Source organism: Malus domestica, chromosome 01 (assembly GCF_042453785.1).
Source record: "Malus domestica chromosome 01, GDT2T_hap1".
NCBI classification, from domain to species: Eukaryota; Viridiplantae; Streptophyta; class Magnoliopsida; order Rosales; family Rosaceae; genus Malus; species Malus domestica.
In genome coordinates, this window is record NC_091661.1 from 27,015,173 (window position 1) to 27,028,273 (window position 13,101).

Here is a 13,101-nt window from a genome sequence, read left to right on the forward strand (position 1 = left end):
AAGTAAACCTCAAATACGCGCAATCACCGGTGTATGCTTTGTCCAACCCTTGATCTTTCATTGACATGTATATTTATTTACACAAGGATCCAAGACGTACCAAATAAAAAATAGAATTTTAACGAAAAATCATATTTTTACACTAAAAAGTCAATCATGGTGCTATTCACTTTACTTTTTATTATGTCCTTATCGTTAAAATTCAAAGTTTTCAAACTCTTTTCATTAGTTTTCCTAATAAAAAAAAGATGCAACAAAACCTCAAAACATTTTCACAAACGCACAATTGAGGTCATGAAAACTCATGGAAATGTATGTGGTGGTGGTGGTGGTGGTGGTGGTGGTGGTGGTAACGGCGGCAATCATCTAATCCAAAGCACTGCATGACAGGAAACAATGTCACGAACACACATCTCCCTATCCCTCTAGATAATAGACACTGCAAAACAATGGCACGTCCTCTTTGGATTTCGTGGGCTCTTCTTTACTCCGTTGTTGGAGTGATCATGGCCAACACAACGAGAACCGCAACGTTGATGCTTTCCCATTACCAACTAGCAGTCACCTTAAAAATCCAAAATTCATGCATGCATATCAAAAAACTGACGACCCAATTGCTTAAAACAAAAAAGAAAAAAAAGAAAAAAAAATCAAAGTTCATAGCTTTTTTCAATTTTTGTTTAGCATACCTTGCCAAACTCTTGGTGATGGTGATGGGGAGCTTCAATTTTCTTTCTTGGTTTTGACAAAAGAGAGAGAGAGAGAGAGAGAGAGAGAGAGAGAGAGAGAGAGAGAGATTGAATCACAACATGTTTAGCAATGCAATTAGATTTAAAAGGTTGAAATGGAAGCTGCTTAAAGTTAAAAGATGGAGTTTAAAAATTAATTAACTGATTGATATTGTTTAATTATGGATGGATGTGATTAACTAGAAGCCAAAAGAATATGCTTTTTTTGATAAATAGTGATCAAGGTTCTTTGTTATTTGTACAAGCAAGGTGCATCTTTTTCTTGCGCGTTGCTTGTCTGGTTGACAATGGCATTCCTAAATCTTTTGCCATTTTAGTCAATTTTTTGTGTGTAGAAATTAACTGTGGAAGGGTAAATGCTCTGTCGAGTCAAACATCCTTATTGGACTAGAATGTATTAAAAGTCTAAGTTAAGAAACTACATTTGTAATATGTGCGCCATGCCCGTCCGAACGGATCAGTGATGGTAACAAGACCCCCAGGAGCGATATGCGGGAGAATGGGTCTAATGCAACGTTATATAGGGAGTTTTATTCTCACATTAAAGATCGCGATTTTCGACGGTTCCTCGATCTATGATCTTTTAGTTTCCTGGGCTCTACTCTCATCTATGCTCTTAACACATTTGGTGTCATTAGGTGCAAAAGGAAAGATTAAATTAGACATTAAACATGATCAAGGAAGTTGTGTATGAGAAAGAAAATCACTTTGAGGTGTATAATTAGGGTTAATTGTAATATTAGTTCTCAAATTAATACCCGAGCTTCGTTCCCGCAGTTTATTTGTGATTATGTGCTCCTCAAATTTGGTCACTTATTGCACATCGAGTCATTTATGTCAATTATGTCTCATTTCTAGCATATTTTAGGAGGGCAATGATTTTTTCACGCTCCCTCCAAAATTTGTTACTAATAACACATCACACCCCTCCCCGACCATCACAAACCCCACTCCTCCCCTCCCCACTGTCAATCGGCCTCGACTTCCCCTCCACACCCACGCACTCCACCGTTGTTGCTCGGGGGACAGGCCAACAAACAAGGCCCTAGAGCTCGGCCTATTGACTCCAGCGTGTGGGAGCCCGAGGGACAGTTCAGGCTCAAGCACCAAACCTGTGAGGAATTGCCAACCCGCGAGCCCGAAGTGGATCTGACGCAGGGCTGACGTCATCTAGGCGTCAGCCCATTTTTTTTTATTTTTTTCTGTCAGGCGCATGCACCTCACTCGCGAGTGGGGGCGCGTCACCCAACATGTTTTTAGCGACTGGGGCCCGCGTCGCAGTTTCAAAAAGTTACCATTGGGAAGCCACATGGCTTCCTATGGTCCGTTGGATCTCAACGGCTAGATAATGTGGACCGTCTGATTTGCAACGGTAAAAATAAATAAAAAATTCTTATTTAATATCAACCGTTGGATCTGAGATCAATGGTTGATATTATTCTCCTTTATAAATAAAAAAAAGTTTTAAAATAAAAAAAAGTTACCGTTGTGCCATGTGACATAATCTGGAGTGTTGGAATTCAATTTTTTTAAATCCAACAACAGGGATTAATTAGTTGAATAAAAAAATTAAAAAAATTGTAAAAAATTAAAAAAAAAATTGTTTTTACTTTTCTATAAATACCTTCTCATTATCATCTACCGTACACCACAATTTCATATTTGCTCAACTACTTTCAACCACATTCCTATCTTTCTCTCAAAGTTTCAATCCAATTTTTTTCAACAAAATGACTACTGATGTAGGTACGAATTGGTTGATTCTTGAAGATGTTGCATTGTGTACTAGCTGGGTTGAAGTTACTCATAATTCGGTTACGGGTAATGAGATGCAGTTGCGAGAAATGTGGAGTCTTATTCATACCAATTTTCTTGAGAAAATGGGTGGGAAAAGAACCAAAGAATCGATGTCTAGTCGTTGGAAATTACTTAGCCAATCGTTTAGTACATGGAGAGACGTCTTGGCACAAGCTAGTAGTAATATTTGAAGTGGGGAAAATTTAGCGGATCAGGTAACAATATATTAATTTGTTAGATACTTTGATTATAATTATTTGTTTGTATTATTTATTTGTTACCTAATTTGATTATAATTATTTGTTTGTATTATTTATTTGTTACCTACTTTCATTATAATTATTTCTTTTCCCTCATTGTGTAGGAACTTCAAGCACAAGCTTGGTATAGTGCCAAAACCAAAACAAAAAACAAATCATTCATCCGGTGGGAATGTTGGAATATTGTTAAAGATTGTCCTAAATTCAGAGTTGTGTCTGTCGGTCCAGAAGTTTTTATGAACAACACCCCTCTACACTCTACACCCGGTCATGGCTCGCATTTTCATGAAGATGCTGCAGAAGAAGTGCCCGAAACGCCCCTCCCTGAACAAGCGTTGGGTTCGACCTATTATCCAATTAGGCCTCAAGGTAAGAAGGCTTCAAAGAGAAAAAGGAGTGCTTCCAAGAATGATTATGCAAAGTACATGGAAGAACTTGTTTGCCAAGGTGAATTGACTTTGGCGCGGGAAATGGCGAAATTTGAGGTTGATAAGACTAGAAAGGAGGCAAAAGTTGCAGCTGTTGACAGAGCATTTCAAGCTAATGAGAGAGAAAGAGAGCTACTTAGGCAAGAAAGGGAACATGTTAGAGAAGAAAGAATAACTCAACGAGATCGTGACATTATGAACACACATTTAGAAGGAAAGTTCCAAATTCTAAATATTTTTAGAAGTCGGAGAAAAATGACGTGGTGCGAAGGAGGTGTGCAAGAGAAGCGAAAGCAAGAGGAGATGGTCCTAGCACGACAAGAAAATATCATTCTAGCACCACAAATTGGTTAAGTGATGATGAATAGAGTACTTTGGGTTGTAATTTATTATTTATTGAATAGAGTACTTTATGTTGTTTATAATTTATTGAATTTAGTACTTTATTTAAAGTGAGAGTAAATTCATTTAATTTGGTAATTTATTTATACTAAGAGAATCTTAATTCAAATGACATAAACACACCAAATAAAATTACATAAACATACCAAATAAAAAAAAAAACTCACTAAATGAACTAAAAAAAACACACCAAATAAAAACAAACACACTAAATAAAAATTAAATAAACACACCGAATAAAAGCAAACACACTAAATGAACTTAAGTATCTTGAGCTTGTTTCAATTGTCACTGGTGCTCTATCAAGTCAATTTGCCGGGCATTGTGCATATATGGCCTTTGAAGTGCAGTATATCGTTGAATGAGCCTTTCATTGTAACGTCCATCCCTTTCTAATGGCTCATGTTGCACGGGTTATTCGGTGGTGTCATGAGCACAATATATTTATGTTTTGGAATTGTTTATCGTGTCTGGCTCATATTCATCAACGGCATCATAATCGTACTCATCTTTCACAATCATGTTGTGAAGAATGATGCACGTCATCATGATGGATCGAAGCGACTCTACATCAAACATTCTAGCAGCACCTCTGACAATCGCCCATCGAGCTTGGAGGATACCAAAACAATGCTCCACATCCTTCCTATACCCATCTTGACAGCTTGCAAAGTGTTTTTCCTTTGCACTTCGTGGACGTGGCACTGTTTTGACAAACGTTGACTACGTTGGGTAAATGTCGTCTGCTAGGTAGTATGGCCCGTCATACTGACGTCCGTTGACCCAGTACGTGACTTTTGGTGCCTTTCCTTACAGGACATCATTGAACACTGATGATTGGGCAAGGACATTGAGGTCATTTTAAGCTCCTGGAATCCCGAAAAATGCATGCCCAATCCATGTCTCAAAAGATGCCACCGCTTCCAAAATGATGCTTTTTGCTCTTTTTCTATCCCCATAAGCGCATTGCCATGCTCTTAGACAGTTTTTCCAGGTTCAGTGCATACAATTGATGCTTCCAATCATCCCAGGAAAACCTCGAATCTTGCCCTTCTTCAGAAGACGTTGCAAGTCCATCTCAGTAGGTTTCCGGATGTGCTTTGTGTTGTAGATAGATTCGATTACTCCGCAAAACCTCATCAGGGACTCAAGGATGATTGATTTCCCCATCCTCGCTATCTCGTCCACTTGGTTTGCAGATACTCCATATGCAAGCATCCACAAGGCAGCAATAATTTTTTGCACATGAATGAGACCCATAGCACCAAAAACATCATTTTTTTGCACAAAGTAAGAATCATGGTTGCAAACAGCAATAATGATTTTGTTGAACAAGTGTCGTTCCATTTTATAACGACGTCTAAAGTACGTATCAAAGAATGCACTGTTACGGACAAAATAATCGTCCAAGAGTTCTATACCTCGTCATTGCCTGCTTCTATCGAGGTTTGCAGAACAGTTGGGCCTGCAGATTTGAGCCACAACTTGGATAACCCGACGGGAATGTGAGGTTCTGGCCATTCTTGATTTGTCATCTCTCCTTCTACGTTCCTCATCATCTTCCATCTCATTTTGGGCCACTTGGAGATTGAACATTCATTATGATTGGTTAAACAATTCTTCCTCTTGCTGATCGATTTCCCACATCATCCTTGAGGAAAAAGAAGACATTGTAAGAAGGAAGCAAAAACTATGAATAATGATACAGATTTTGATTTTGGTGAAGAATGAAGCAGAAACTATGAATAATGATAACGATATTGAGAAAATTGGTGTGAGATTTGTGAGGATGGATGGTGGATTATATGGAGGATTCAGAAAGGATTAGGTTGTAGATAATGCCAGGTGGCATGTCGTCATTCGTTAAAAATCTGACTGAAATCTATCCTCAAAGATAGTAAACGAATTGTGACACGTGGCACCACATTGGTTAAAAATCTTATCGAAAATCCATCACCAATAATTGTATTTTCGGATAATGACACATGGGGCAACAAGAACAATTAAAAATCTTATCGGAAATCCATCACCAATAATTGTCTTTTCGGATAATGACACGTGGCGTAACGAGAACGATTAAAAATCTTATCCAAAATTACAAATAAAATTATTTTGCATTATTTTATAAATAAATAAAAAGTAATATTTTATTGCCAATTGCTAGGGCTATTCAGTGTAGGGGTGGAGATAGAAAATGATGTTACTGTTCATTAAGGGCAGCTACTGTTCACTTGGTGGATTGAATAGTGAATAGCCTGGGGGAAGGGCTCCCACGCTGGAGTTGCTCTTAGAGCATCTCCACCTGTTGATGGAGGGTAAGGGCAATAAAATTGCTTTTACTATTTACTCTAAACAGTAATTATCTTTGTGTAAGTTCACTTGTTTGGAAGGAACAAAGCAAGGACAATTACTATTCAAATATATTTTTTATTTTTTAATCTTTGCTTCGTCTTATCCTCACATATTTTTATTGCTGTAGATTTTTGGATAATGTTAAATGTTTAATTTGCAAGTGTGTTGAACTTTGCAAGCTTTGTAAGTTTTTTGAATTTTTTGAAATTTTTTTGGGTAATTTTATGATTTTTTTAGAGTTAGATTAATCATAACTATTGGATTGGGCAATTTTTCGAAATCAAAGATCACAAAGAACCATGTAGCGAGCTGAAGCATCAAAAAGTCAGCTGGGCTCAGCTGGGCTTCCCCTCGCCCGGGTTGGGGGTTTGTCTGCTTGGCTTTTACTCGGGCGCAAGCGCTTGCAATTGTTGAAGGGGCCTTTTTATCTAATTGCCTCCCACAATTTCCACCGGTTGACCACATTTGTTTGTATTGCATTTGCAACAACTGATGCCAAAGCTGCTTTGCCGGGTGCCGATTATCTCTTTCATGCGGTCCCTGTGCAGGTCTTTCATTCCCATTCCTATCCGGGTATTGCATTAATAACTTAGGGTGTGTTTGAGACTGCTTCTATAGGTTAAAAGCGCTTTTCGACAACCAGAAGCTCTTCTGACTGCATTTGGCAGAGAAACCTAAACTTGATTATCGTTTGTAGAAATGCACTTCCAAGTTCCAAGTGTGCTGCTCGAAGAAAATCTCAATCTTCTCTAATATAAGCTCTTCTAACCTTCCTATAGAAGTAGTCCCAAACGGGCCCTTAGAGCTTTTCTCAATCGATATCTGAAAAGCACTTCTGCTTTATAGGTTTAGATTAAGCTCTTTCCTATCAGACACTGGAAGATTGGTGTACTGCTTAATCGACAACTTTGAAAATGCTTTAGTCCGAGGCTAGTACCTGAATCCTTGTCTGTGATATTGCAGTTTCGCTCGTCGCTTCTTGATGGAATTGCAGAACATGTACGTCCACGCTTGCCCTTCATATCAGTTACCAGGGGCCTAATTGAGGACCATGTCTCAGATCATCCCCCAAGCATTTAACAATCACTGGCCTATCAGGAATTTGGAGATGTTATGCTTACATGCTTTGTGAACCTTTCCAGAAACAGAACAGTCGGTGTTCGTCTCGGATCGGGGGAGCAGCTTGACGATAACTAAGCTCCATGAATCAGGTGGGGGTGGCAGAGGGTGTATCAACAGCAGGAGCTGTGATTGCACTGGCACAGAAGTACAACGTGAAGATGCCGGTTTTGACCGCGGTTGCCCGGATTATCGACCACGAACTGACCCCGAAGAAAGCGGGTCCGGAGCTGATGAGCATCCCTCAGGCCCTCCTCTATTAGATAACAAGAAAATAAGTAATGGTTTTTGGTTGAAGAAGTCTGAACCTGTTGACTACTTCAAGTGAGAGTTTTTGCAGAATTCAGCATACATTTATTTGCAGAGGTTTTTACATACACTGGGATTCATCCCCTCTGTGCTCATATATCCGGCCAAATTCAAACGGGACAACGATTTCTTGTTGATCTGGTCAAGTATTCTTCTTGATCTGATCGAATACTTGACGCTGACCCATTAGACAAATGCAACATAACATAGCATATTATATATAAAAGTTGACTTACACATACAACTCGTTGACTTACACATACAATTTGTTGCCTCTGTTCATTACAAAAGAAAAGAGAAGATCTTGTGGGTTATATACAACAAACTCACAACACTTAAACCAGCAAACATGCTGGAGAGGATCTTTCCTGCAGGCGGATGCGACTGCAACTGCTGCGACGGTATTCAAAACTAATCAAATTGTTTTGTGTAGTCAAGTATGAAGTCTTCTCAATCCGCACCTCTGATATTCCCGTGGCTAACGGTACAAGCCAACAAGTTATGAACTTCCCTCTTCAAACCAAGCAGCAATTGCCTGAGGCTATTACTCGCGCTTTCCCCATCTGATTGGTCCTCTTCCTCCGACGCACCAACGTCCGACCCCAACCCCGCCGCTGACTCTGTCGGATTCACACCACCTCCGGGCGAAACAAGAGTCTCGCAATACACCGTCTCCTGCAACCAGTGATTCGCACCCTTGATGTCGACGTGTTCGAATGTATTGTCTTTTGTATCTAATGTCACAAACCTCTCCCCTCCAACGCTCATCAGCACAGCTCCCTTCTTGGTAAAAGACAGCGGCATGTACCGAAACGAATCGAGGAACGGGTCTTTGGTCGGAATCCTCGGAAACTTCGCAGTGGTGATGATCTTACTCCAGTTCTTGTCATCTTTTGTTCCCCAAACATGAACATCACTCAACCTCCGAGTGTGCACGACACAAAGGTGGTCTTTCAAAGATCCAATCCACGCTATACTCCGACCACTCTCATCTGGCGGTGGCGGCACCACCTTAAACTTCTCGTCGGCCAAATCGAATCGCAGGATCAGACACCTCCCCGAATCGTGGTCCTCTGCCATCCAATACAATCCGCCATTCACTTCCGTTGATTGGAAAATATGCTCAATGAAAAACGGCGGCGTATCCTCGTCTGGAATCTTCCTCCAGAAATTGGTTTTCAGTTCCAATACCTCGACCTGCGGCTTGTAACCCGTAACTTTCAGCCGGCAATAGTTCGACGGGACTCGAACAACCTTGTAATCATCGATTGAGGCATCGTAACCCAAACCCAGCACCTCCCTCGTACTTCTGAAGTTCTGAGGAGAAGGGAGCTTCCGGTACTCCTGGATCGTCGGGTTGTAAATTACAGCCACACCCTCGATCCCATCATTGATAACCACACAGAGCAGCCCATCGGAGTGTCCCTTTACGTAATACGGCAAGTTCCGAACCAGAGCGAAGTCAAGCTCGACAGTCCCGACAACATTGTTGTTTTCGGACTCCATCGACAAAAGGGTGTCGCAGTAACGCGACAAAATCACGCGGGTGCTGGTTCCCAGCTCGGATTGGAACATGGCTCGGTTTTTCTTCAGAAGGGCTCGGACGAAACTCGGGCTTTTAATCAGAGAGCACCATGGTTTGCAGACGCACCTGAATCGGACGAGGGATTTGGGGGGAAGCCGTTTGAGGATGTCGACGATGAGTTCTTCCGGAAGCTCCATTGGGCTTGGGTTTAGCGGCGGCGGCTGGTGTTTGGCGGTGGTTGGGGTTGTGTGTTTTTATTCTTGGGTTAGGTGGAGTGGCGGCGAGGTGGCCGTCTTTGCATTGGCTTCCGTGACTAAATAATCTCAAAGGCTATCACGTATTCCTGGCTTGGCGGTGAGGTGTCGGTGCTGCGCCGTGGAAAGCTTTCCATGTGTCCCGAGACGATGAGCGCCCATGTGATGTGTGTAAAGCAGAGTGATGCCGCGTTTCATGCTTTCTTTGTGTTGTCTTCTGCTTCCGTCAGTTTGTCACTCTTTCTCTCTCTCTCCCCCACGCGTCTTCTTTGTCGTTGTCAGATTTGGTATTGGGAGTTAAAGGATAAGTGGACAAGCATTGTCTGCCCTCCCACTTTTTGTTGTTTTGTGTGATCGTAGTTAAGTCACGTTATCATTTTATATATATTTTTTTATAAAGATAATAAGATAAAAATGAATAGTAATATAAAATGTTAACGCGACTTAACCGTAATCACATAAACAGTAGGGCATAGGAGGGCACCGAAAGTGGAAGGGCAGACAATCATTGTCTAAGATAAGGAGCATTTTTGTTCATCATCATTTAGTGTATGCTCACCATCCTTGTTAGAAGAATTTGAATTTTAAGATATTTCAAGATTCGTGTAGTAGATAAGCACAAATCCTAAAATTCAAACTCATCTAACAGTGATAAATAAGATGATGATCATAAACCACACTAAACGCTGGTGAACAACAATGCATAGCGTTTAAAATGGATCTCTTTTATTTTTTACTTTTGATATTAAATTCAAATGTTAGCAATTATGCACTCTTAGAAAGCAAGAGAACTCATTTCGTAGATCACACGTAGTTGAACAACTTGAATTTGAAGTATAGATTCTATCTTTTTTACGTGATTAAGAGTGTTTATCTATTTTGTGGTTTTTTTGTGTTCGATTTTCGTCACATGATAAGAGCAAGGCTATTTATTTTGCATTTGAGATCTTGTGTTCGATGATTTTCATCATGTAATGAAGAGTAAGAGCATTTATTTAAAATCTCAAGTTGGATTCGTTATTTTTTTAATATTACTTTTATAATATTGATATAAAAATTGACATTGAATTGTAAAGTAATAGAGAATGAATCTCACCTTAAGAGTGTTCCTGTAACATTTCTCAATATATAATAAAAATTACTTTATGGTTAATAGGTGGTTTGGTTGGGAAAAGGATCCTCGTCAGATTCTTTTACTAAGGATTCTAGGAATCTTGTGATCTTGACCATTCATTGTACATTGTGCGATCAATTTTCGTTAGGTATTATTTATATTTAATTTTAAATTTTAAATTTTGAAATGATTTTTTACCGCACGATATACGATAATGAACGATTACGACCACGAAATCTTTAAGATCCTTAGGAAAAGGATCCGGTGAGGTTGGGTTGTTTGTTGGTTAACCATCGTTATGTGAAGTCGAATCATCACTGCATTGGTTGGTCTTCACGTCACGATGGTTGGAGGCCGCCGTGTTTGTTAAGTTGATGCCTTTAAAAGCTTCCACTTTTCTCTCTTTCGTACTTCTTTAACTGCTCCACTTGTATTTTTCTACTTTATTTTTCCCTTTTGCCCCGAAACAGAAGAAAGAAAAAACAAGACGTATGACGAACTGCCGAGAGAAGTATAATCCTCGCCCCTCCTATTACCATCCCTATTGCCCTCCCCCGAACAAGAAGAAAGAAAAAGCAAGACACTTAGACGATCTGTCAAAAAATGTAGAATTTTCTCCCTTCCTATTACCGTCCTTATTGCCCTGCCCCGAACAAGAAGAAAGAAAAAGCAAGACGTTTGACGATCTGCCGAACCACGACAGAAAATAAAGAAGGAATAAAATGAGTGGCTTATCGCTTTAGGCCAATCCAATATGCAACCCCCGACCTCACGTCACTTCCACCCACCTTACCAAATATACAGGTTGAAAGCTCTCAGCCACAGACAAGGGCGGCAGGATTTTTATTTTTCGGTGGGTTAGTTGAAATTAGTACTATAAATTATATGTTTAATTTTTTGTTGATATTAAATTATATAATAATTAATGTAAAACAATGGGATAAAGCATTTTTCTTACGGTAGATCCAATCTCATGTTGCATGCGGAAAGGATAAAGAATATCACGTTCTTCATTTTAAATTATTCTCAAAATCGTAACTTTAATAGACAAATTCGATGCGTATAAATAACTTAACCTTCTGATTAAATTAAAAATGTACCAAATGCGACGTTCAGTAGAGAATCTCATCGGAAATTAAGAAATTTGCAGAGATATGGATTTTAATGGTGGATTAAAAAAAAAAGATTTATTTTTCTTTTCTTGAGTACGAAGCACAGAGGCTAAATTGGATAGGGTAAAACGCCTATTTCTTTACGAATAGGATCAAAGGGTGCGGAAGAAGAGAGAGAACTCACGTATTATTTTTAGTATCAGAAGTACTTTTTTATTAACTATCTCGCATTATATATCTGTTTGGGCCCAAAATTACACAATCGGTTTGAGTAATCGAGGCCGTTAGATGAGTAGAGTTTTAGACCGTTGGATGATAAAGTGATTAAGATGGTTTTCAACTATTATTAAAGAATAATATTGTGGTTTTAATCATAATATTATCTCCTAATATATGTTAGATTATCTAAACCTAATATTAGCTATATCCAGCTGGTTGTTTAAAGATAGATGAGATGCAAATTATATTTCCAAAGCAAGTAATGCAGTTCAATTTGATTTGGGACTCTTGGAGTTTGGACGCATGGTGGATTGGAGGATTAGAGCATTTTATCAAGAGTTTTAATATATTGCGGAGTTGGTTGGCAAACGGATATTGATTGGCACAGAAGATTAATGCATGCGTTTAAATGGGATGCCAGGATGCGTAATCAACAGAGAATCAACTCCACGTGTGCTTGGAGTTGGTTAGCCGTGCATGCAGGATGTGGTATATTTCAAATTAAGATACTTATCAGCATAAAGATATGTGCTAATAATTGGTACATGATATTAATTAGCACGTGGTGGTGTCGTGCTGGTAAGTGATAAGGCATAACAATCTTTTATTTTGCATGAAATTGTTATGCAAGAGGAAGCGTTGGAATTGACGACAGTTTTACAACACGATGACTATCAAGATGATAGTCCTATAAGTATGAGATGCTTAGAAAACAGAAGGCCCCCTTCAATTCAACACACAACTGCCCTGCGCAAATTCTCTCAACAACCTTGAGACTTTTTCCTTTTCTTTTTTCGCCGACACATCTTCAGTTTGGATAAACAGCACTGTGAAGGCAACCAGTGATATCTTCAGTTGGCATAGATAGCACTGTCACCGTAGAACCAGCCGGTCTCGCATCATCTTCAGTCGGCATAGATAGCACTGCATCGAGGGTGACTGGTTATCTATCCAAGTCTCAGTCGAAAAGGATTCCCGAATCCTTATTGGTCGAGGTCATCTCATTAGCCTTCTCGGCGAAGTGAGGTGTTACAATTTATTAGGCTCGGCACATTGCACGCCGAGTTAGTTTATGATTGGATACTCTCAAGTAGGATTTAGAGTTCGGTATTCCAACGGTCGAACCACGTTTACTGTTAAGACATATATCCACTTTGAGTATTTGTGCCCTTAGACTTTGGTGTCGATTCGAAGTGAGTTTACTATGACGAATACCATCACTGTGACCGAATCCGACGACGACGATTTGTGAGCTTCGTAAGAATAGTAGCCTTGTGTTCAGGTTCGAGAACCCAAGAGGTTGAGACGTGTTCCATCCTCGATCGCAATCGCAAGACGCAAAAGTTGGCAGCACACTCATCACAACATCAACATATTTTACTCCTCGACTGAGCTTGGCCGACGAGTTGGCACGCCCCGCATTCAACCGAATGACGTAATTAGCTCATAGATTACTCGGCC

At 39.7% G+C, this 13,101-nt stretch overlaps 1 protein-coding gene across 1 annotated transcript; it reads right to left on the minus strand.

Moving 5' to 3' along the window:
- Positions 1 to 7,611: 7,611 nt before the first annotated feature.
- LOC103450763 (putative F-box protein At3g16210) lies at positions 7,612 to 10,218 on the minus strand. The gene has a single exon (XM_008390141.4). The coding sequence runs from the start codon at positions 9,136 to 9,138 to the stop codon at positions 7,867 to 7,869; it is 1,272 nt and encodes a 423-aa protein (XP_008388363.2). The 5' UTR covers positions 9,139 to 10,218; the 3' UTR covers positions 7,612 to 7,866.
- Between the last annotated feature and the right edge of the window lie 2,883 nt (positions 10,219 to 13,101).